Source organism: Antennarius striatus, chromosome 19, assembly GCF_040054535.1.
Source record: "Antennarius striatus isolate MH-2024 chromosome 19, ASM4005453v1, whole genome shotgun sequence".
Lineage (NCBI taxonomy): Eukaryota > Metazoa > Chordata > Actinopteri > Lophiiformes > Antennariidae > Antennarius > Antennarius striatus.
The window spans coordinates 4,153,667-4,178,180 of NC_090794.1; the positions used below are offsets into that span (position 1 = coordinate 4,153,667).

At 43.6% G+C, this 24,514-nt stretch overlaps 1 protein-coding gene across 7 annotated transcripts in view; it reads right to left on the minus strand.

The window, feature by feature from the left end:
- syne2a (spectrin repeat containing, nuclear envelope 2a) overlaps positions 1 to 24,514 on the minus strand; it is a 34,418-nt gene that overhangs the window by 277 nt on the left and 9,627 nt on the right. For 4 of the 7 annotated variants that reach the window (XM_068342038.1, XM_068342031.1, XM_068342032.1 and 1 more), the window contains 45 exons: positions 24,013 to 24,090; positions 23,709 to 23,924; positions 23,422 to 23,483; positions 23,176 to 23,323; positions 22,991 to 23,077; positions 22,620 to 22,712; positions 22,233 to 22,418; positions 21,791 to 21,961; positions 21,487 to 21,618; positions 20,609 to 20,808; positions 19,394 to 19,526; positions 18,540 to 18,722; positions 17,876 to 18,025; positions 17,468 to 17,635; positions 17,244 to 17,399; positions 17,010 to 17,165; positions 16,619 to 16,783; positions 16,378 to 16,511; positions 16,123 to 16,288; positions 15,678 to 15,851; positions 15,459 to 15,572; positions 14,912 to 15,063; positions 14,516 to 14,660; positions 13,975 to 14,069; positions 12,384 to 12,603; positions 12,035 to 12,232; positions 11,030 to 11,152; positions 10,155 to 10,310; positions 8,744 to 8,902; positions 8,342 to 8,508; positions 5,337 to 5,499; positions 4,797 to 4,987; positions 4,521 to 4,671; positions 4,152 to 4,334; positions 3,924 to 4,061; positions 3,633 to 3,824; positions 3,086 to 3,371; positions 2,822 to 2,884; positions 1,957 to 2,093; positions 1,735 to 1,876; positions 1,417 to 1,622; positions 1,165 to 1,341; positions 910 to 1,038; positions 642 to 833; positions 99 to 193 (listed from right to left, as the gene is read on the minus strand). In XM_068342038.1, coding sequence (XP_068198139.1) covers positions 99 to 193; positions 642 to 833; positions 910 to 1,038; positions 1,165 to 1,341; positions 1,417 to 1,622; positions 1,735 to 1,876; positions 1,957 to 2,093; positions 2,822 to 2,884; positions 3,086 to 3,371; positions 3,633 to 3,824; positions 3,924 to 4,061; positions 4,152 to 4,334; positions 4,521 to 4,671; positions 4,797 to 4,987; positions 5,337 to 5,499; positions 8,342 to 8,508; positions 8,744 to 8,902; positions 10,155 to 10,310; positions 11,030 to 11,152; positions 12,035 to 12,232; positions 12,384 to 12,603; positions 13,975 to 14,069; positions 14,516 to 14,660; positions 14,912 to 15,063; positions 15,459 to 15,572; positions 15,678 to 15,851; positions 16,123 to 16,288; positions 16,378 to 16,511; positions 16,619 to 16,783; positions 17,010 to 17,165; positions 17,244 to 17,399; positions 17,468 to 17,635; positions 17,876 to 18,025; positions 18,540 to 18,722; positions 19,394 to 19,526; positions 20,609 to 20,808; positions 21,487 to 21,618; positions 21,791 to 21,961; positions 22,233 to 22,418; positions 22,620 to 22,712; positions 22,991 to 23,077; positions 23,176 to 23,323; positions 23,422 to 23,483; positions 23,709 to 23,924; positions 24,013 to 24,090 — 6,932 coding nt within the window. The remainder of the gene's footprint in view (positions 1 to 98; positions 194 to 641; positions 834 to 909; positions 1,039 to 1,164; positions 1,342 to 1,416; positions 1,623 to 1,734; positions 1,877 to 1,956; positions 2,094 to 2,821; positions 2,885 to 3,085; positions 3,372 to 3,632; positions 3,825 to 3,923; positions 4,062 to 4,151; positions 4,335 to 4,520; positions 4,672 to 4,796; positions 4,988 to 5,336; positions 5,500 to 8,341; positions 8,509 to 8,743; positions 8,903 to 10,154; positions 10,311 to 11,029; positions 11,153 to 12,034; positions 12,233 to 12,383; positions 12,604 to 13,974; positions 14,070 to 14,515; positions 14,661 to 14,911; positions 15,064 to 15,458; positions 15,573 to 15,677; positions 15,852 to 16,122; positions 16,289 to 16,377; positions 16,512 to 16,618; positions 16,784 to 17,009; positions 17,166 to 17,243; positions 17,400 to 17,467; positions 17,636 to 17,875; positions 18,026 to 18,539; positions 18,723 to 19,393; positions 19,527 to 20,608; positions 20,809 to 21,486; positions 21,619 to 21,790; positions 21,962 to 22,232; positions 22,419 to 22,619; positions 22,713 to 22,990; positions 23,078 to 23,175; positions 23,324 to 23,421; positions 23,484 to 23,708; positions 23,925 to 24,012; positions 24,091 to 24,514) is intronic. The other 3 variants (XM_068342035.1, XM_068342036.1, XM_068342037.1) reach the window with 3 other exon arrangements.

A 24,514-nucleotide genomic window follows, 5' to 3' on the forward strand; every position in this document is an offset into this window, starting at 1 on the left:
CTGCTTGCCACATAAAAACACATGAATGAATATTTATATGATCGATAGATCTGGATCGGTCATTATTGATCCGGTGTTGTGTGTGTGTGTGTGAGTACCTCTGAGCAGAAGAACCTTTGTATGAGGGAGTCGCCGCCTGAGGAGCCTCTGCAGCGGCTCTTTGCTCTTTAAACTCCGATGCGGATCCACAATCCTGAATTTAAGACAGACGTGTTACTGACTTCCACCTCCTAGTAGAGACGGTATTTATCAGGGGGGGTCAAACTCATTTTCACTGAGGGCCACATCAGCATCACAGCTGTCCTCAAAGGGCCAGATGTAACTTATAAATGTAATTAAAAGCAACTCAATGTAATGTAAAATAAATGTCACTACTCATTAATTTTATATAACTCTGAATTTATCACTTATTCAAGTTACAAACATTACAGTTACACATTCAAAATGTTTGTTTCTCTGTTGTTACATAAATCATTTTAATTTGTCAGGTTATTAAACCCACAGAACTCCATCAATCAAGGATCAAACTATCCAAGAGAATAAAGAAAAATAACGTCAAACACAAGTTTGAACACTAAAATCGGCTGAATTACTGCATTGTGGGAAATGTAGTTTCTGGTCCGGATGCCGGCGTCTCTTACCAGCCGTTGTCTCAGGGCGCTGATGTCCTGCTCCACCTGCCTCAGCAGCAAACCCAGCTTGCCACCCGTCACGTGGAGTTTCTCCTGGACCTCGTCCGTCTCCTCGGTCTCCCCTTCGGGCCGGAGCTGAGCCCACAGCGCCTGGAGGGAGGTCTGCTGGGTCTGCCTGACCCGCAGCTCCGCCTGCAGATCCTGCAGACAGCAAGGTGGTGAAGGTGCATCCTGAAAGGACGTGAATGCTGGACAGTGTGCGTTCATATCTGCTTACAGTCAGTGTTTTGTGTTGTCGTTGCAGGGATCTGACGGGTACGTCGGGGTCACTGATGTCCACTGCCTGATATCTGCTCTCTGCCCGGGACAGCCACAGCAGCAGAGAGTGGAGAGACTCATGAAACTCCTGTATGGAGGATGAAGGCAGAGCATAGCAACATGAATGACAGCCCTCCTCCATATATTACATATAACTCCAATTTCCAGATCTTTAATCTGTGGGATTAAATCCCGCGTGATTGATTCCCCTCACCTGGCAGCCCATCAGCATCTTCCTCAGACTGACATCCCTCTGCTGGAGTCCGTCTCGAGCTCGACTCCAGTCTCCGTTCAGACGCACCAATCGCTCCTGTAGATCAGGATCTTGCTGAGCTTGCATGTTGAGAGATAGCATGACGGACTCGTAACGTGTAAACGTCTGCTGCATCTCCTGCGAGAGAAGAATCATCAATGCAATCAATGAACGTTTATCTGAAGATCTGCTGCACCTGGATGTAATCCTCACCTTAAGCTCTTCGGCTCTGGCCGACACGTCCTCCACGCTGTCTGCTGGGTTGGGCTGCTGGGAACGCTCTAACACTGGGATCACCTTTTTCAACCAGGAAGTGATGTCGTCGAGGTCGGCCGTGAGCAGCTGGGGGGGCTCTTGAGGGCCGGAGTAAAGGTCGCTCCTGGACCGAGCCTGGAGCGTCTCCCAGCGTTCCATCGCTCCTGAAGGAGCACAAAACACATGATGGGATGCAGATATCTCAGCCAATGAGGTTGTAGTTCAGAAGATTTGAAACCAGAACTAATATATCTTAAATTAAATCAGCTTTCTGACCTGACTGTTTGTCTGAGGCAGTCAGTCCGGTCAGCCTGACCTCCTCCTGCCGCTCATCATCATCATCATCATCATCGAATATTAGTGAGACCCCCTGAAAGTCCTCCATGCTGCTGCTGCTGCACTGAGACGTGAGACACAACTGGTGACAAAACAAACACACCGTTAGCACCAGTGGTTTCCTTTTATTCAGGGGGTTGATTGTATTTTTTATAAACGTACATAGTCCTGCTTCAGTGGGGTGCTGGTCATGGTGGGTGGAGCTTCACAGGGAGCGTCTGAGCGTTGGAGGACAGCCTGGACGTCTTCCTGTAATCGCCATCTTGGAGACTCACACAGGACCATAGACCTGCTGGAAACTGAAACACGGAACAAGTTAAACCATCGGCATAAAAGACCAAACATGTTCACCAGTTTCACACCAGAATAATCTGGGATCTGATGTAATCTGATCAGGAATCAGATTAAAAGTTTCCAAGGTGCCACCCCATGCAAAAAGCCTCAGAAAGGCGCGTCTGAGAGCAGGAAGACTCAAGCTTCTGTCTAGAAGTCATCAGATAATAATACAGCAAGTGGAGAGGACTGTTTATCAGTTATTACCATGGCAACGATTCTTCCCGCAATCCAAACACAAAAGATGGCAATAAAACGTATCGCAAAAATCAACATGAGTGGATGAAGAAAGTAAAGAGGAGCTGGCGTTCATCCCAAAGAATCACGGGATATAAAGTTATGTAAAATGATGATGATGATGAAGCTAAAAGAGGATATTGTGCAATTTTACAACCTGTTTTGTATGAAAATAGAACAATCTAAACTATGATTATAAAATAATCCAACAGATAACGTTCATCCAACCATCCAACCAGTTAGACTTCAGGCCTCAGTGTGTGCAAAATGAGGAAAAGCCATTAAAAAAAAAAAAAAAGATCAGAGAAAGAAAAAGGTTTGAAATGTTCTGTTGCATTGCAGGATTCTCCAAACCAGCATGCAGGAAGCGGCTGCAGCGCGACAGGCGTTAAGATACCAGCGACACAGGAGCTGCAGGCAGATTTATGATGGGGGGGGGGGGTTGTCTGCAGCCTACCCAGAGAGGGGGCTCGCAGCGCCTCCTGGGCTTCCACAAAGTCCTCCTGGCTCTCAGTGGAATCTGCGTGGAGAGAGGGTGTGTGTGTGTGTGTGTGTGTGTGTGTGTGTGTGTGTGTGTGTGTGTGTGTGTGTGTGTGTGTGTGTGTGTGTGTGTGTTTTGTCATTTTATCAAGTTTAACATCCATAAATTTCATTCCGATGTTGACTTTTATTTTGGTAGGGCTAAAAGCAGATGAGGAACATATTTAGGGATTGAATCTACCTGACAGCGCGCTGAAGTACGCTCCCTCCTCGTCTTCCTCCTCCTCCTCCTCATCCTCGTGTGACGACGACCCCCCCACGTCTCCGGTGTGGTCCCACTCAAGCGGCAGGGAATCCACGCTGACCGGCGTCTCCCGGCCCGAACGCGCCAGCGGAGACGTCAAGAGGTGGGTGGGCGTGGCCGGAAGGCTGCCCTGACCCCGAACCAGCCAAGGTCGACCAATCAGCTCCAAGCTGGACTCCAGAGAGAAGCTGGAGGCAGAGAGCTCCGGTTCCTCTTTGATCATCTGAGAAACGATGAAGACAAATATGATGAAGGACTTCTTTCCTAATCTGCTGAAGTTTTGTTTTTTTTAACGTTTACATTCATTTAATGAGTCTCCTAATTTGACTTTTAACACAAACAAACCTATAAAACTGACTCAGGATCAGGGATTAACATGAAACATGCTGCTTCTTCTTCTTCAAGGGGAAATGGAAAAAAAAAAAGAAGAAGTTCCCAATGAAATCCAGAATCTACAGAGGCGTTGGCGTGCGCCGCAGCTCACCGGGGGCTGGCTGAGGCGCTGGTGGAAGCGAACCAGCCTGCTGAAAACCTCCTGGCAGTAGGAGTGGAGCTCCTCCAGCTCGTCCTCGATCAGCGCCGCGTCCTGCGGCGAGCTCTTCTGGATCAGACCCTCTCCAAACACGATCAGCCCGTCAATGCGCTCTGTGTTCAGGGTGATCTCCTTCTGGAAACTCTGTGGGAAGAAGGGCGTGAATCAAACTGGTGCTAACAGGGTCAGGTCTATGTGGGAGAAAAATGGGGGTGATGTGTGTGTGTGTGTGGGGGGGCTCACATTGAGCTGTTGTATCTTGTGATGGACGTCGCTTTCTGAAAAGTGCTCCACGTTGGTGAGCTGCAGGTCCAGCTCGGTCAGCCACACCAGCATGCTCTCCCTGGTGGCTTCGAACTCCTCCCTCTGGCCGGTAAAATACTGAGAGGAACGCAAAGAAGAGTGTGTTTTATATTATAACATGACATGTTACGATATAATATTAGAAATGATGAATAATCAGGTTTATACCTTGAGTCTGCGGAGAATGGCGGCCACCCTGCGGTGCAGGGCGTCCCAGCGCCGGTTGCCTTCGTGGACCATGGCTCTGAGCTGGCTGGCGCGGTCGGTGCGGTTCTCCTTGGCTAGGCGGCGGTACTGGTTGTTGACCAGTTCCAGCTGGGTCAGACGCTCGTGGACCTGCCTTTGGAAGCCCTGATATGAAGGAATAACAGGTTGAAGGAAGATTCTGTTTGAAAAATCTGCAACTGTTTCAGGTTTTTGGATTAAAAAAAAGCTTTTTGTGTTGAGACTAATGACTAGTCTCAACATTTGTTGGTGAAAACTCATATCAAACACCTTCAGGCAGGTTTTCCCCAAGGTTCTGGTCCTTAAACTGACCTCAAACTTCTTCAGCTCCTCCTTGGCGACGGTATAAAGGACGTCAGCTGAGTTGGGGTTGGCGGCCGTCCTCTCGGCCACCTTAAGCCAATCCTCAAACCGCGAGTAGTCGTCAAGGAACTTGCACCACAAGTTCCACGTCTCCTCGATCCTGCAATGAGGCGCCGGAGTCACACTCACGAACAGTTAACGAAACATAAAACCTTGCATAGAAGTTTCCACTATCCCATCGTACTGTGTGTGTGTGTGTGTGTGTGCGTGTGTGTGTGTGTTGACCTCAGCCTCCTGTCCAGAGCCATGGCGCAGATGCTCTTCCAGCGCTGGTCCAGGCTGCAGCTAGTCTCCTGCAGGGAGTCAGCCTCCATCTCCGTGGCGACAGCAGCATCTTCATCCCGCAGCAACACGTCACACAGGCTGAGGACCGACGCCACCCCCTCCGTGTGCTGCTCTATGTCCCTCTGCAGCTCCTGTACAGACATGGTCCACACCAGTTCAACCATGTGTTCATCATCAGCCCACAGATGGGGTTCCACTGTGACGACCACTCCCCAAATTAAACAAAAGGGACGGGTGTGAATTATTAATCATGAAGAGAGGAGGAAAAGAAAGACAAAGAGTGCAGAATTCTGAAAAATTCTAATTTATTGAAGGACTATAAATGAAGGAAGAGAGACAATAAAACTGGAAAAGTTTCAAACAAATTAAAAAACGTGAAGCAGAGCAGTGGGATGAGTGTGAAGCGCTCTATCGGGTGTGTGTGAAGCGCTCTATCGGGTGTGTGTGAAGCGCTCTATCGGGTGTGTGTGTTCCCGGTACCTGCTGCTCGGCCAGCCTCCTCTGGATCTCCTGGCGGTGCAGAACGCTGTAGGTGACGGGTCGGGTCAACTCCGTCTCGACGCGGCTGAGCCACGAACGGAGGTTGTTCATGTTCTTATCCAGCTGCTGCACCGTCACCAGGGTCTCCTTCAGCTTCTTCACCCTGAACACACACACACACACACACACTTTCATAAGGTGTCGTGACATTTAATAAAAACGTCTGTGAGTACTTCTGTTTCGTTGAAGTGAAGTTATGTCAGAAAAACGATGGTCAAGAGAGAATTATTTCACAGCCATAAATCTATAGATGGATTATTTTATATAATAATACTCTATGAAAGCTCCAGAACAAACAAGTGAATCTTGATTGTTTAAACCATCTTTACATTCATGATAACAACCTCCTTCTGCCTGCCTTGACAGGATCTTTATAAAGGTTTTGCTTTTAAAAAAATAAATAAAAAATTTTAAAAGAAGAAAAATGTCTCCCAAGCATGAACAAACAGGATTCAAATGCAAAGGAAATTGGCAAAGTTATAGATGATGATTTGGATCATTTTTGTTGGAAAAGAAAAGTATAATAAATAAAGAAATAAGAAATATAGGATTTTAAGTTAAAAGAAAAAGATAAATGAAAGCAAAAGGAAAGTATGAACAGGAGAAACGATTAAGAAGGATCTTTAAGTCACCATGGTAACACACACGGTGTGTTACTACACACACACACGCACGCACACAAGCTACGCCAAACTGACTGGAGTCATGGCAACACGGGGGACAATACGAGCTCTCATGGGTGGCTTAAAAGCCTGAAGTGTGTCCTGTATGGGAGCTGCACCAACCCGCTCCCCACTTGATCCTTCCGGTCCTGTTAAGATCCAACACGCCTGTTGAGACTGAAAAGGAGACGATCTCATCCGAAATAATCAGCTCTAAAAAGCACCTGCGAATGTCATGAAGAGAGCATGGAAGAGACGAGGATGCTGCCCGCTGGGCCGGCTGTGTGACGGTTCTTCATGTTGTCAGTTTGGATTCTGAATATATTAGAAAATGTGATATATATATATATATATATATATATATATATATATATATATATATATATATATATATATATATATATATATATATATATATATATATATAAAATGTTTTGATGAAAGGAATGTTTTTAAAAGCTGCAGATTGTTGGTTTTTGTATGAAAAACTCATCCCTCCTAATTCCTACAATTTAAAGAATGATGTACAGAAAGTGGTCAGCACATGTTTGTCTGTGGATTTACGTGTTTTCGTGGTCACAACCATGCAATAAAGATGTAATGGAGTTATAGTAAATTATGCCCCCCCCCTCCTCCTCCTCCTATGTAGATACAATCAGCTGAATCCCCTCCTCCTCCCTTTCGCTCCCTCGCTACCTCTGACAGTCGAACAAAGACCAGCAACCTCATGCGGAGGCCCAACAAAGACACAAAACCCCCGGCCGGGGTCCCCGATGAGGACGAGGGCAAGGACAGAAAGGCTGGAGAAAACACGGCGGGAAAGAGGTGGAGGATGAGGGGAGGATGTATGGACGAGCTGAACAAAGTGGAGCTGACAGCAGGGGGGCTCCGAGTTACTCCAGGACTAAACGCCGGCTGACATTTACTCCTGTTGCTGCACTCAGATGTTTGGTCTTTAATTCTAACTTGGCTGCATTCATTACAGAACACACATCTTACATGAGCCAATCATTGGAGTGAACACACCCAACTATTCTAAAGCGCAAGTGTAGTGAAACACATCGTGCATAAAGAATTACCACAATTTATTATTATTGTTTTATTGTGTATTTTAGTGTTAGTGTTGGCTTTCTGTGTATTTAATCTGTTTTTTGCTCTTTGCACTCTTTGCTTTTCTTTTTTGTGCACCAATCCTGCTTTATGTGCCTTCAATTGCCCCTTGGGGACAAATAAAGTTTTTTGAATTTGAAATTATTAGATTAACTCATCGTGTCAAAGTCAAATGAATTCAGTGCAACAAAAAGGAAAAAAGGTCAGTTTAGCAACTAGCGCTATCTTATAACTATCTTATAGCTTAAAGATAATTATATAGTCTAATTTATCAGAGTGGATGGAGACACGAAAGGAGACGAAAGAGGAGAAAAGAAATTTCCTTCAACAGTTTTCTCAAAGTTGCCAAGAAGCGATACTGGGGTGTGAGTTTTACCATTTTCATTCCAGTAAACATTATTAATCTCGCCTCAGACTCATTTCTGGTATCGATTTGTCACGATCACTCGTGATAGTGAGTCGTCTGTGTTACCGTTTCATCGTGTTTTCACTGATTTCACTGATTCAAAAGGAAATTCTATCCCTCTTGATTCTTACGGACCAGAATGGGACGATTCTGGGTAACAACATTCCTCCTCTTCTATCAGTTCCAGTCCAGGTCTAATGCAGAACTAATGCATGCCGACAGACCGGCCCCTTCCCCTGTTAACCCCAACCCCCCCACCACCACAATCGTGTCCTGCCATCCTGACATGCCAGAGAAAGAAAGAGGGAGTCAGCGAGGACATATGGACCCGTCTGAGACTTAAACATGGCTGTCTCTGGTGGAGGAGGTGGTGGTGGGGAGGGGTTTGTATATCCAGCTCTTCCACAGGATTCTCCATCTGTCTGTGGGGGGGCGGGGGGGGGTTATTTTATAATCACAGGGGCTTATTTTACAGTCTGTACATTACAAGCTGTGTATTCCTGACAGCTGCAAACCCTGAGCGACTCAACAGCAGGTGGATGGAGACGGTGAAGAGTTTAATTATAGGACTCCCAGTTAGAGCCACTCAATGATGCTCGCTGTGAAAGGTGCTTGAGCTCACAATAGGTGGGGTGGGGTGGGGGGGGATTGGAGTGTGTAAACATTACACACACAATTGTGCACACACTTCGATTGCGCATAAACGACATCAGACAGGCTCAACAAAACACCAGATCCGTTTTATTTTGGGTTCTTCTTGTTCTCACCTGGCTTCGATGCGGTGGAAGAGGTCGTGCCAGCGCCGGTTGACCTCCAGCAGCGAGCCGTGAACCTGCGTCTGCTTGGCCTCGTCGCTGGCCAGCAGCAGCTGCTCGCCCAGCTCCTTCAGGTGGCTCTTATTCTCACTGAACAGGTTGATTTCCTCCATGCAGTCCTGCAAGAAACCACAATCAAAAGGGTGATTCTTTAACCGTCTTTTATCATCTCATCTCATTCAAACGCACAAAAGAAGATCCTGTAATGTTTAAACCAATTTAAACCAATGTACGGTTGTATAAATATACTCAAAAACAATTATTGCTGAGATGAATTCTGATGTCAGATCAACACTTTTTGTTTCTAGATCTTAAGACAAAAAGATCTCCGTACGGATCCTTCATATTTCGCACCTTTTTCAGCTTCTCCACCATTTCCTCGATGCTCAGGTCGCCGCTGTGAGACACCTTGTCCTCCATCTGAGTCAGCCAATCACAGAACTCCTTGTTCTTGTCGTTGAAAATGGTCCAGGCGTTGAGACGGTCGGCGATTTCCTGCCCGCGTTGGGATACCTGGGAAAAGGATAGAAGTGACGGGTCAAAGGTCAAAGTAAACATGAGTAAAAAAATAAAAATAAAAAAAAAGTAGCTTTCAAAACTTATTAAAAAGGAACAATAGATGGAAATGAAATGAAAGTAATTTTTTTTCTTCATCGCTCTGCAGCATTTAATCTGTATCAGAGTCAGCAATCAGCTGGATTGAAGAAAATCCCAAAGGGACTCTGGATGATAAAATTAACAAGGTCCATTTTCCTAATGATGACAGCTTAATGGCATGAAAACACCCCCATAACAAAGCTGAGGAGGGGGGGGTTGCTGTTCTTTTTTTGAGGCTAAAGGGCTTAGCCAGCCCACGGCTGTGTATAAACCCGCTATAATTTATCAGCTATATATTTCACCACGACGTTTATGTGATATAATTGAGTCCTGCTTTGGTTTTAAACACTGATGAGCTCTCTGGACTCTGCAGGATTCGGGGTGCGTTGAGTTTTGCTCCCCCCACACCGGAACAATAGAGCTTGTCCCTTCAACCCCTTTAGTCCAGCCAGGCCATCTGCTCAACGGTGCCATTCCACTGCCCCCCTCCCCCCCCATCTACAACCTGTTAACCCAGCCCCCCCTCCTCCCCCCAACCATGTCAGGAATTACTGAATTTTATTTATTTTTTTACATTTTTTTTGGCAGCGGTTTTAAATTTTAGTGAATAAAATGTCGTAAAAAAATGTCTTTGCAATGAAAAATATTCATCTTTCTTTATATATATATGTACTGATGGAAAACACTGATTGACAGAGGCCTTTCAGTTTGGAATCCTTATAAATTAAAAAAATTAATTTGTATGTACTTAAAGGCATCCAAAGAAACAATACTTAAAAAAAGTTAATTAGTTGACAACTGATAAAAACACACTCAGAACGCTCTGGTTCTTCAAGAACAACAGTGTGTTTATGTTCAAGCCAACGGGATTAACGGTAGGAATGTTAGTCTGTGTGTGTGTGTGTGTGTGTGTGTGTGTGTGTGTGTGTGTGTGTGTGTGTGTGTGTGTGTGTGTGTGTGTGTGTGTGTGTGTGTGTGTGTGTGTGTGTGTGTGTACAGTAGCGCTGGAACACAATCAACAGTCTGTTTTTGTGTGACTGTTCAGGACAATGTGACTGGAGTTAATTACAACCCAGAAAGTTTTCAAGTGACTGTTTAAATGAATGAGGTGCAGAACGTTCAGTTCGACACCTGCCCCCCCCCACCCCCACCCCCCTGTTCCTCTCACCTTCGTACACATCTCTTCCCACTGTATGTGGAGCCGCTCCAGCTGTTGCTCCAGCAGAGCCGAGTCGCCGGCAGGAACGCACCGGGACAGGTCCGTCTTCATGGGGGCCAGTTCCCTCAACCCTCCAGCCAAACCCTGCAGAGAGAGCTCAGCCTCCTGCATCACATCCAAACACACACACACACACACACACACACACACAACGCCCTTCAGATCGCCATTTACATCCAGCGGACTCACACTTCTCCCTCGTTCTCACTCCGACTGTCCAGATTAAAGGACTTGTGGACGGGACAGGGGGAGGGGAGCGAGGGCGCCAAAGGGGAGGGGAGTGAAAGCATGGGGGTATTAAATGAGGGAAAGGCGGGGGCAGACTCCGGTGTAATGGGGGTAGCTACTGTTGGGGTTGAGTTATTGGGACATGTGGAAACTTTAGGTGTTAAAATGATGGACCGTCGATTAAAAGATCCCTGGAGTCTCCATGGCAACCAGGATGGACTAACCTTTTTGTATGGCAGCAGGACCCATAAGTCCTTAGGAATGGAATGACAGTAGATGGTCTTATTTTAAAGATGGGGACATAAGGAGATGCAATGATTTTCAGTAAATGTATTACAGTTTTAAAATACTTTATACTAAATAAAACCGAACAAAATCTTTATTTCTTTGCATTTCTCAAATGGTTTCATCATAACGCAGACAAAACAGATCATTTCTCCGGTGCTGATAAAGGTGTGGAAAATTTCACATTTTCAAAAGAAATGAGAATATAGGGAGTAAAAAAACACGCGTGGAATGTGATTTATTTGCTTGCAGCCGTTAGGAATAAGAATACAATCGTGTTTTTTGAACACAGCCTGCATGCATCCAATCACCTGAATGACAGCTTTGGCCTCAGCGCTCTCTGGTCTTTCCAGCAGCTCCGGTTTTAACTTGGTTTCCAGCTCGTCCAGTTCCGACATGGTGACGGCGATCCGGTCCTGACACCGGGACCATTTCTAAATAATGAGACGAAAAACAACAAAGATGTCCTCCGTGTGATGAAGGTGGTGTCTTGCTGTCTGTCCCGCTTTGTGCATTGACGCTCCTCTCTTTGTGACGCCGCTCAGAGGGATTTCCTTCTCCCCCTGTTGGATCCTGTTTAGCTTAAAGGGGTTAACACAACTTTCTCTGACCTTACTGTTCACATGAACACAGTTCACAAAGCTGTGAAGCCCTGATGTCATTCAGAAAACACCCATCAGTCACATGAGTTAACTGATGTAACAGCACTCAAACACCTCTTACTCATTATACGTGTGTAAATTCTACTCTAATATGTTGATAAATGTGATATTACGCATGCTTTTGCACTTCTGTGAGGTGTGTGTGTGTGTGTGTGGGTGTGTGTGGGTGTGTGTGTGTGGGTGTGATCGCTGCAGTGGAAAAGTGATGGACGAACTGCTAACCAGCTGTTTCTGGATGTGGATCATGGGTAGATTTGAGCTTCTTTTTGATCCGTCTTGGCTCCTGTGTGCATGTGTGTGTATGTGTGTGTGTGTGTGTGTGTGTGTGTGTGTGTGTGTGTGTGTGTGTGTGTGTGTGTGTGTGTGTGTGGTCTCTAGATGTGGGTCATGCCAAGCTGACCTACTCATACTGCCTTACTGCTGCGGTAACACATCTTTTGGATTGAATCATGCATTTATCGCCAATATGAAAAATTATTTATTTTATTTTATTTTCTATGATTTTGTATAAATTTATAATATCTTTTTATACTGAAATTAAAAAATTTTTAGCGTATTACTTTAGGTTCATTGGGGTTTTATTCCATCGTCTGATTCTATGTGTTTTATCAGTGAACACATTTTCTTGAATATAAAGTCAGGGTTAAGTCTTACCTGGACGATGGCGTTGACTGTGTTTCGTCTCCTCTCCAGCGCCGAGGCGGTTCCCCCCCAGGCTTCCTGTACGGCCCGGATCTCTGACTGAATCCGGGTCTGACACTCCGATTCTGTCATGGTTTCGAGTAACCGTCCGCCAGCTTCCAGCGTCTGGGCATAAAGGGCGCTGTGCAAACCAAGAACACCGTCCACATTCTGTGAAATATGTGAGGAGAAAACAGAAATTTGGGTTTTGCATTTTAAATAATCGCATGATTCATACATAAAAATGCAAATTTCCAGTTGCACACACAAACACACACACACACACACACACACACACACACACACACACACACAAGCTAACCTGGCGGTCGTTCATACAGCTCCATAACTGCAGATCAGCATCAGCAGTGTGTAGCAAGGGGTCAATATTCTTCATCAGCCTCCACAGAAGTTTCAAACCATGTTTGAAGACCCTCCAGTGTTTCAGCTGCTCTTTCAACCAGTTTCTATACTGGTGAATCTGAGCCACGGAGCTGAACCAGCCCTCCTTCATGCAGGCTGCTTGTTCCAGGAGTTCAGATCTGTGCAGGAGCAACACAAGAGGTTCATACTTAGAGACAAAAACCAGTGCAAACACAGTAACATCCAAAAACACGTCAGGATTTCACTATAAAACGTGATGATTTGAGCAATTCAGCGATCTCTGTGGGCTTTTGTTAAACTGTCATCTCCTTTAACAGAGCTATTGCAAAATCAATACAAGATCAGCAGGGTTTTAGTACTTTTAATAAATTACAATCTCAGCGGGGGTAAGAGGGGAAGTTTTATTTCTGCTCCTTTAAAAGAAAACATAAAAAGCTTTCCAAACTTTCCAAAGACTGCAAAAAAAAAAAAAAGTGATTTAAGACGTATGAAAGAGGGCATAACTCTTCTATGGTAGGAAACACCTGCACTCGCTGTAGTTTGTTGTGCGTACATGTACAACACAACACAACACACAGAATCCTCATAAGCCAAAGGAGGAATGCGAGAGGAAAACCTCAAATCTTATTACTTTATCAGCTGACAGGGTCTGGGAGGAATAGAAGACTACAAATCAACACGCTCTAATAACTTACTGACTACCAGAGCTGCTCTGTGGCAAAGCATCCACAGTCAAACTAGTGCCAGTAAGCCGTACTGGCCAGTAGTAGTGGCTGACAGAGTAGTTTGAATGCATCTCTCAGGAGTTCCGCCAAACCAAAAAGCTTTTCTGTGGCTTTTTTTTACAGACCGAGACCAGTGGCAGCACAAGAGGCACGTTTACCAAAGGAGTCTCTGCTGCAGCTAGAACCGGGGTGTCGAACTCATTTTCACAGAGGGGCCACATCAGCATCATGGCTGTAAACAAAGGGCCAGATGTAACTAATAAATGTAACTAAATGTAACTCAATTTAATATAAAATAAATGTCAAATTAATGTAACTATTCTTTATTGTTGAATGATGCTGAGTTTATTACTTTAAGTTACAAACATTACAGTTACACAGAAAAAAAAATGTGTTTGCTTGTTTCTCTGTTATAACATAAATCCTTTTAATTTATCGGGTTATTAATCCCACAGAACTCCGGCCCAGTCACATTGAAGCATCCTCATGCAAGCATACATGGAAATATAGACACAAAAACACGGCTCTTTCTATTACTGATCTAAACTGGACTTGAGGATAGATTGATGATGAAATTTAATTTGGTGCCATCATGTGAAGCCCGCTGTTCAAATGAATTAGAGAAGGATAAATCTGAGAAAACAGAATTTACTGAATTTCTTTTTCTACTTAACGGAGGCAAAAATGAAGCCCTAGAGTGGATTTTTAAACAAAAGGCACATGCAGGTATTTGAGCCCTCAAACATGAAGTTTCATGACAGGATTTTTATCCATTTGGGAATAAACTGCTTCTCTATCCCTTGCCTTTTCTGTCCTGTTTCTTTTTCCGTGGATTCGATCGCATCGAGGAGAAGACCGTGCAGGAGCCGGCGTCCGCTGATGATTTCGGTCTCAAGCTGCTGTGGGAGCGAGAGAGAGCAACAGGAGCAGAAACGCAATCAGTTTCCCGCATCAGAATTTTTCTTTGACGCAGCAGCGATACCAGCGTGGGTTCAAGACAAAATAACATTCGGCAAGAAAGAAATGCAGCCGCCCATCGCCCCGCTGTAATCACAGACAGATAGGAAACTGTGCCTCCTGCTATAAAAGAACATTTCTTTAGTAAAGTTAAGCACAAATAGAATATAAATGAATAACAGATTCATCTACAGTTAGGAGGTAAAGCTATGATATCAAAAAAAAAAAAACATTACAACACCAGCCTTTAAAGGAAATATAAGAAAATATGATGTTAAGAATCTAAAAAAAATTGAATTTACATGTTTAAAAGTCACAGAGAACGTCATTCCCAGAGCCGTTAGATACTGGGCTCTGATTGGTCGGATCATAATGTATGTTCTTGCACCTGCTGGACGATCAGCGTCTCCTGGAGGACGGAGTAACTCTGAGGTTTTTTGGACGATGCCTCCTCCAGCGTCTTCTGGATGGACGACAGGTTGAGACACTTCTCCTGAAAGCTCTGGGAACGCTGGCGCTCGGCCTGCAGCTGTCTGAAGGAAAAACACAGGAAAACACACTTTATAGGAGGAAATACCATCAACCAGATACTTCAATTAAAATGCAAACATCAGGATAGGTGCAAAAAAAAATCATTATAAGACACATTGCACTGTTTTTTGCACGTCTTGTAACATAACAAGTCTGAATTTCTGCAAAAGCTCTAAAGCTTTTTTTGGGGGGCAATCAAAGCTCTGCACTCAGGTTTTTAATGTGCCCGTCCGTCTGAGCTGAACCCTCTCACCTGTTCACATCAGACATGTGAGTCATGCTTTCAACCCACTGCCTGTTGAGCATGTGGAGTCTCTGAGACTCGTGGCTGTCGAGACTCGCGTGACTCATCTCCCTGAGGCCAACCAGTGACGCAAACAGAACGCCGAGGTCCGAAAGAACCTGCTAAAAAAATGACCAAACAAAACAGAACAGAACAGCAACGCAAGGATGATGATTGACAGACCCTTTCGTCCCACGATTATAACAGGAGAAGTAATATATTAAATATGGAATGCAATATTATATTATCTTTTGTCTGGTACTTATTTGGGGCTAAAATGTATTTTATTTTTTGGGAATACTGCTCCCATAATTTTGTGGGTTTCAGGGAATGTAAAGTCTGTAGTCTGCGGGCTATAACATTTGAATTTTAGATAATATTTTGGCAAATATTACTGCAACAGCTATAACTGGTTTACTTGTGATTTTGGGATTATTTAAGAAAAGTCTAGACTTATACTTTTGTAAAATGAATTTCACACATATCTTTGGAAAGCTGTGCAGAAAAAAAGTCCAACCTTTGCGGCATCTTCGTCCTGGAAGCCAGTTTTAAGTTTGCTCTGAATGTTCTGTGTCTCTTTTTCAAGGGCATCGAGTCGGCTGTCTAATAGTTTCTTTTCCTCCACGTCTTCCTGCAAATAGAAATGTGATCTTTGTGTTGACCTGAAGTTCTAAAGCCAGTCCCTCCTAGTAAAAGAATTAATATGTTGAGTTGATATGAAGCCTGGTTTCTTCACCATCACTTCTCCTGATGTTGCCCGTCTGAGCAGCAAGATGTCACGTGACATCGACCTGGTCTCTGATTGGATTAAACTTGCGGCCCGTGGTTCAAGCCGTCCAATGAGGCTCTCTGAAGCGGAATAAACATCATCCGCGGCGCTTCGCAAATCCTCAACAGCTTCCTGCAGCTGCTGCTCATGAGAGCCAGAAAAACACAGAGATAAAACAGACAATGAAGGTCTACTTAATGAAGCGTCTCTTGTTTAGAACTGGCTGCTATTCTATCATCGTGAAACACATCAAAAACCACAGATTACAAAATGATTGGAAAGGAAAAGTTTCATGAGAATTAAATATTGTAAGGTATACCTTTCAGTTTAGTTTTAATAGAGGGAAGGAATGAGGAAAAATTGCACCAAAACATCTGGAGATCATCTTTATGTCAACAAAATTAATTCTTACATTTTCAGATGTCGTGCTGCTTTTCAGTCTCTCCTCCCACTGACGCCACAGCGTTGTCAGACGCCGGCAGCATCCATCAGAGAGGTGGCTGTACTGTTCCCAAAGGTTCAGTGTCTCCCCAGTCTTCAGGTGCTTCTCCTTTAGCTCCTGCACCACCTCCGTCCACCTGAGATCAACACAAAAAACATCTCATTTTTAAGAACATCGATCAATTTGATCATTGAGATCATTTGGAGATGAAGTGGTGATCCTGACCGTTTTCGTTCTCCTTCCATTTGTTCCTCCAGAGCCTGAGATGTTCCACGTGGAACAAACTCCACCAGTCTCTGATAGGATTGGTCCACCGACACCCAGAGTTCCTCCCCTTTTCCCACCTGCTCCTGGAGCAGCTGCATGTGAAGAAATACTTTTGACTTTTTAATTATAATCTGTGAACGACTGTGATGATCGTGTGATCATTTATTCTTCAGACTTTAAAGTCAGTGTTTGTTCTCACCTGAAGGAGGTCCATGCATCCTTCTGTTTGCTTCAGGGAGAACGAAACCTGATGGTTTAGAGAACAGCGCATCCTAGTGGTGAGCAGAGAAACCTCCCTCAGGTGACCCTGGAAACATCTCAACTCCTCCAGCGACTGGTGGAGAGCTGGTCTCAGATCTTTGATCTATAAATCAGACGGGTTTAGTGATGTCATTACTATAATTATGTAATAATTAATTCATAATCTATTTAATTAAAATTATTTGTTGTTGCATATTTAAAGAGACAGACACACTTTTCAAACCCAAGCAGACGTTTTGCAGAGGCCTCTCCCACTCACCATATTTTTCAATCTGCTTTTTGCACATTTATATTTATTTATATATATATATATATATGTCTAGTTTTACCTGCTGACTGAGATCCCCACAGGCCTCACGAACGCTCTCGGTCCGTTCGGAGAAGGACACATCACAAGGATGATGTTTTCTCTTCTCCACATGCGCTCGTGTGGCCTTTAACTCCTGCAGAGATGCAGCAACTTCGCTGGCTCTGCCCTCAGTGGCCTGGAAGAAGAACAAACTCAGATCAGAGGACAGCAGCAGGACGTTCTGGTTCTGCTGCTGCCGTTTCTGTGGCCGTACCTCCAGATCCAGCAGGTCCATCCCAGCCAGAGTCTGACCGGTGGGATGTTTCCTCAGATCCAGTTTCTTCTTCTGCCGCTCTATCCAGCTACTAAAACGCCTCAACTTCCTCTCTCTGTCTGTGCAAGTGTGACGCATCTGTTCGGCTTCACGAATCTGAAAGAGAGAGGAGAACATTTCCAAATGTTGCTGGTGTAAATTGAATTGTAGCTACGACAACTCACCTGGCTCTCCAGATCTATCTGGACCTGCAGCCACTGCAGTTTTAGGGCGCCGAGCTTCTCTGCAAACGCCGTGTGTTCATCGCTCAGAGCCTGGACGACCAGCCGGGGCTCAGACTGGCCCAGGAAATCGAGCAGGAGCTGCCCGGTGATGACGCCCGCCTTTAACTCCTGCAACACAATCACGCACGCAAAAATCAATGCAAATGACAGGAAAGCAGAAAAAGTGAAGGTAGTGCTTCTCAAGGAGTTTAATGTTTTTCCATTTATCTTTGCCTTTCAAAGTAAAGTTCTGGATTTGAATTTGAATAGAAAGTCAAACAGAAAATAAAGAATTTACATCTGGGTAATAACATTGAAATAACCGTCCTAATAGAGATGCATGGATAAATTTAAAGTGGATATAAGTACCCGGTAGCGCTGCAGGCTTTCGGTGATCTGAGCGCAATCTTTGGCCTGATGAAGCATTTCTTTCTCCTGGTTTTGACGAGTCACCAGTTTCTTCAGCCAGTCCTCCAGGTCACACAGCAGCGTCAGCGGCGGCGGCGACGGCAGCAGCCGCTAGCAAAAGAGATGAAAGTGACTTTCTCAGGTGCAGCTGGAGGGTCGATCGCTGATCTCATGCACCAGCTATGGGTCAACCATCACAACAAAGAACATAGAGGTTGAAATTACAGTTGGATTTCAATCATGGAGTTCAGTAAAGCTTAATACTGAAGTTTGCATGAATGCTTCTATATTTTACAGTATTTAGTCTCTACATTTATTCATTAGATAAGATCTCCTGGAGACAAACCTGACAGAACCGGTGTAATAAGCTTCAGGTACAATCTCTGGTTCCATTCACTGATGATAAACGGTGAGGAAAAATTAAAAAGCGTCCTTCACCTCTTTTTTTAAGTCCTCCCAAATGTCCTCAATCATTCCAAACCTGTTTCAGCAGCGTCCGGACTCCCCTTTAGCAAGAGGGGATTTCTCAACACCGACAGCAGTTGGATCATTGTTCTATAATTCATCAGAGGACTGGAAAAAGATGAGGTTTAATCACTTGGAATGGACTGATGTGATTTTGTACCTGCTGCAGCTGACTTTGAACCTTGGAGAGGTCAGAGGTCAGCTGGTTCCAGTTGACCTCCATCTGGGGGAGATCAGTTGTCAGAACTGGCCAATCAGCATCCCTCAATCGGAGCAGGTGAGCAGCTCCCTTTGATGCAGCCTCCCGCTTCACGGACATGGCTTCAGTCTCCATGGAGAAGTCCTGAGCGGTCCCAACCAATCAGAACATGTGTCTATCATCAACGTTTTCAGAGCTTTAATTGTAGTGATTTAAAGATTTTCTGACACATATCTTTATATTTCTATAGTTTAACAATTTTTACGTTTTTTTTAATATATTTATTGGCTCATTGCACATAACTGTTTATATTTTACTTTTATTTTTATTGTATATTTCACTGCTTTATGTGCTTTATTTTATTTTATTTTTCTTTTTTGTGTATTTTACTGCTTTATGTACTTTCAATTGGGGACAAATAAAGTTTTTTGAATTTTAATTTGAATATATCTCTTTACAGCAACTCAATTGTCACTCATATAGATTCTGTCAATAACAGGGATCTCATTTTCCTTAGAAGTAAAGTTAGCAAAGTGCAACAACTGTAAAAACCCTAAAATAGCATAAATATGTAAGTATACAGCAAAGAAAACATTAAATTATGGTAAAAAAGTAAATTACTGTTAGCTGTCCTCCTTCTTTTGATAGTTATCTAAGGCTCCTTATTATAAACTCAACAATCTCTTTGGTCTTCATCTCTAATCCTGTAGATTTATGCTCTTTTAAATCTCTGTGGAAACATCTACTTTGTTCCTGGGCGACGCTCCTTAACTGTTCCTGTCGTACAAACGTGTGCTCGGGTGTGACGGCCCTACCAGCAGCTTGATAAGGTGATGGCGAACAGCCTCCTGCTTCAGATTAGAGGCGTTGGCCAGGTCGGACCAGGCTGTCAGGTGCTGGCTGGCGCCAATCAGCCATTCAGTGGCGGAGACGAAGTCCGCCTGGAATCTGGGGAGGATGGAGAGAAACAGACGGATGATCCAGCAGAGCAGAACGAGGCTGCAGCCTGAAATATGGTGAGTTAGGGGATCTGGAATGGGTCCAGCACCGATGTTGTGACGTCATGAAGAAGAAGAAGAAGAAGAAGAAGAAGAAGATACACTTTATTGATCCCCTAGGGGAAATTACATTTGTCACTCAGGTGTACATTTGTTACATTTTTTGTGTTAGTTTTTCACACACACTATGTATGTACAGGCCCCTGAAACAACCACAGCACACAAAGGGGCCTGTAATCATGCAGTTAGTATACAAACACAACATCAAGCTGTACATCGGGAGGCAGAGTGACGGGCAGCAGCTTCCTGGAGTGCGCCCCAATAGAGCAGCTTGTAAGGGGGGACGGCGCCTTGCTGAAGGGCGCCTCGGCAGTGGCTGGGAGGTGAGCTGACGCCTCCTACCGTCAGCTCACACTCCGGAGATGTTCTGGCGGGAGCGGGAATCGATCCACCGATGGCTGGGCGATCTGTCTTCAAGACCTCTGCTCTACCGCTGAGCCACTGCCGCCCCCATGAATGCACACTAGAAGGTGTGAACGTGTGAGGAATTCATGAAGAGAGAATTTAGCAACAAAATTCTCCAAATTCAGTTCATTTCACTCAATTCTTGACTAAATGCAAGGGAATCTCTTTGAATATAACTATAAAATAAATTATGAATGACATATTAAGTCTTTGGAGCTTTCAAACTGTCGTAATAAACTAAAGCTTTCAAATTAAATTAAATGTAATGAAAATGTTGATATTTTACACTTGAGTTTCTATCAATAGAAAAAGAAGCAAAAAGAAAAATTGATAGTTTACACTTTGCAGTTACAACAAACTGCACAGTATTGATTCATTTTGAACATTTATTCATTGAATATTATCCATGCATCCCCAGAATGAGATGAACGGTATAATATTCCATCCTATACAGCTGTGTTTTCCTTTAAAAATTCTGCAGGGATTATAATTTTGGTTAATCTTACATATACCTATAGTTATGAAGTCTTCCATCAAACAGAATGGAATAATGAGAAGCTTTCACACCTGACCCGGCTGTCCTGGATATCTCTGAGGCGCTGAACCTCCTGCTCCGTCCTCCTGCAGGCGCTCCGCCACCGGAGCTCCAGAACTCGTCCTGCATGAGCGACGGTGGAGGAACGCTCTGACTCTGCCTGCAGCGCCTCCCCCCGATCCAGAAGCAGACCTAAAGCCACTCTGCTCTCATCCAGCTGGGACAGCTTTAGCTGAGTGAAAAGACTCAGTGAGATTACTCATCACAAATTATGTCCACACTCAAATGCAAAGATTATAAAAGACGTAAAGATTAAATTGTGGTGTTAAGTTGCTATGGTAACGCATGAAGCACAATTAATTCTGAGAAACAGCGACAGGAAAGAAGGAAGTCTAAACAGATCAACACAGGGGTCTGAAAAACATCTTCGTCTGTGTGAGGTCTGGAAGGGATGATATGAATTTTAATTTGTAAATTATCTTTTCATATTCTTCCCAGGATGACATCTGAAGTACAATAAATTATTGCTTATTATTTGATTTGATTGATTTTAGAGGGATTAATATTTAGTTGTAGTTAAATTTAATATTTTATAATATTTAAGATATTTGTTTTAGTTATGACTATGTTTCCAAATTTTCAGTTTTTCAAAATCAGAAAACAGACAAAAACATTTAGAATAATCCCTTCAAACCTTTAAAATATGTTCGCATATAAATGAGTTATTCTATTTGATGCTAATTTAACCAAGACCGCTCCTTTTCACCTTTGCACGTCATGAAAAGGTGAAAAATCAGAAATTGAAGATCATCGCAGATGAAACGAGTCTAAAAAAGTAACTTTTTTGAGGAAAAGTCTGATGAGAAAACAAGCAGATCCAGGACGTTTGCGCTCGGCGTGGCGGATCTACCTGGCAGACATCTAGTTGATGTTGTCTTAAGGTCTCATCGTCATCCTCCGGTGCCTCGCAGCTGATGAAGGCCTCCAGATCATCCAGCAGCCTGCCGACTCGTCCACAATTACCCTCCCACCGGGTCCGCTCCTGCAGCAGGTTGCAGACACCAACCCCTCTCATCAGTGTCATCGTTTGATGCGTCGACACACAAGACACACACACACACACACATTCAATACAGGAAAATCATTTCATGAGAAAATCCACTTTTTGTTTATGTATGAATTCATATCGCCGGTAGCGAATGTGCACTACAAACCCCAACGCTCCTTTGAGAAGCCACTTCCTGTTCCAGAGCCTGTTGCAGCAAAGCTTTGGCTCTGACTTCCAGCTGTACCCGCTCATCCTCCTGACGCCTCAGCGCTTCTGGCTCACGTTGGAACAGATTCTGCACAAATGCCAACTGAGACCTGAGGACCTGCAGGAGCTTCTGGTTCACCAAGAGACCAGATTGAAAGTGGAATAATTATAAAGTAGGACCGGAATAAATTCATAAATAGATATTAACCAGATGTCACAGCTTTATTACACGAATGAACCAGTCAGAGAAAACAGATCAGGCTTTTAATTATCAGCTGCTTTCAATGCTGGACTTCTCTTAAAATCATCAAGAGGCTTTTACACACTCTTGGGAAAGTGTCTCTCTTAAATCCAGTCTTTGCCTGCCCTTTGAAGAACTTGTTGAAAGCACAGTGAGATACCTGGCGTCTGCAGAGAACAGCATGAAGTTGGCTGCAGCTGTGAACCGGGCTCATCTGCCCTTCTGTTATGGATTCTTCACCCAGTTCCAGGAGGCCAGTTATCCCCTGAAGCAAGGACCGGTAAACTCGCTGTAGCTGCTCTTTCCCCCCCGGACTCTCCCTCAGATGTCTGGCCTGAACACACTGCTGAGAGACGCGGGAGAAGCACAAAGTTTAGGGGGAATACTCTCAAGTTTGGAAAGAGAACGTGCATCACTTCTGCTTTGACACAAGTGTGTGGTTAAGACTTGGAATGGCTGGTTTCTAATTAAAAGAATGACAGGGAAAACGACATTATTCTGTTTCATATTTACTTCAAAATAATAATAAAAATAATAACTGAACTACCTCCAAACTGGGAGCATCCTTAATGCCGGGGAATATCTCATTTTTTTCCAGTTCAAACTCATCCAGAAAACACAGCTGGTCTGAAGAAAGCTCCTGATTCAAGAACAGAGGCGACAGAATGATTCTAATAGTTATAATGATGAAGAAAAGAATCAATACAAGACCTTTAATCTGCTCTTTTACGTAAATAACCATAATACGTGATTATTTATTAGTGCATTGCAATTATTGACACATTTTCATAGATGCAGATCTTTTTTTGTTATAGCTGGTTATTATTATTATTATATTATTATTATTATTATATTATTTAAATTCCTTCTGACCAAGAATGTAAGACTGAAGTTCAGCTCAAGTCATAAAGCACCTACTCTTTGTCTCAGCACGGCGATGGACTCAAGCGTCTGCTGGAGAGCAGCAGAAACCGACTCCGATGATGTCATCTCTTTTTCTGCAGTCTAGTCAAAATATAAAAGAGAAGAAAGATGCTTGCAGAGATAATTGGAATTCACCACTATTGTGCATTCTTGATGTGATGTTTTCTGTATTGTGTCACCTGTCCATAACTCCCTTCATCGTCTGAGCTGAAGGAGGTGTGATGCTCCTTCTCCTCTTTTTCCAAAGTGCTCGTTTTCTGAGAGATTTGGGTACCGAGTTGGGTCCACCTCTGCTGCACCTCACCGTCACCTTCACTTCCAACCAACCTAACGACCAATAGGAACACAGACAATCTGCCTGAGTGCATCACGCTATGCTACCTGTGTGTGAGCTAGCCTTAAATTGGTGACACTATTTCTTTTACCTGATGGGCACCTCAGACGACTTCTTCAGGGAATCACTTTGATTGACGACTTCATTCTGATCCTTCAACATGTTTAGAGCAAAGGAAATAAAAAAGACAAACAAAGGAAAATAAGTTAGATGGACAATGCTTTGTCATTTCTGTTGTGTATTATGAGAATGTCACATCAACAAAACACTGGACGCTAAGGCTGCTGGGACTCCAACAACCTCCGTGACCCAGAAAAAGCAGGATGGAAAATGAATAAACGTTTTTAATAGAGCATCTCATATTTATCTGACACTCACCAGATCTTCCTGGTGACATGTCTGTGATCCACATCGGATCCTCGTATTAAAACTGTCTTCATGTGCAGCACTGATCGATTCAACGGGACCAAATACTTTGTCAGCATCCTCTTTGGAATCTGTGGTCATGACACCAGCTCCAATACTTCCTGAATCTTCTGCATCCAAATCAGTTTGATCAACTCTTGTCTCCATTTCCGAAGAAACATGTGGACTCTTTAGAGCATGAAGAAGTAAATTGAGACTTTAATGTACAAAAAAATCAGTAAACAAGTTCAGTCACTAGAATTACGAGTCTATATACCTTATTATCTGATGGTCGATCAATTTCAGCAATATCTTCTCTTTGCACATCTGAGAAATTAAATGTCTCCTCTTGGTCCTGGCAAATGGAATGGATAAATAAATACATGCAAATGGGATCAATGCACGCACACAGGGTGTTTCTGAGGAGCAACATATTTCCAGCAGCTGCTCCTGACAGCGACAGAGTGAATCCATCGACCAACACAACACAGAAATGAAACAACTTCACAAAGATCGACTCCCAAATGGAATCACTGGAGACGAAGTGAATCAGAACGGGGATAAAGGAGGAGAAATTGAGCAAAATGAAAACAAATTTCTTTTTTCATTCAAAGACAAAGAATTTTGTTTGCATATTTTAAAAATTCTTTGTCAACTCTTTAAAGAATCAATTTTTTCAATATTTGCTGATATTAAATTGCTTGTTTTTAAAAATAATCTGAGATGACAGCAGATTTACCATCATAAGAGTTACAGAAAAACTGAATATTTTTCAGGTT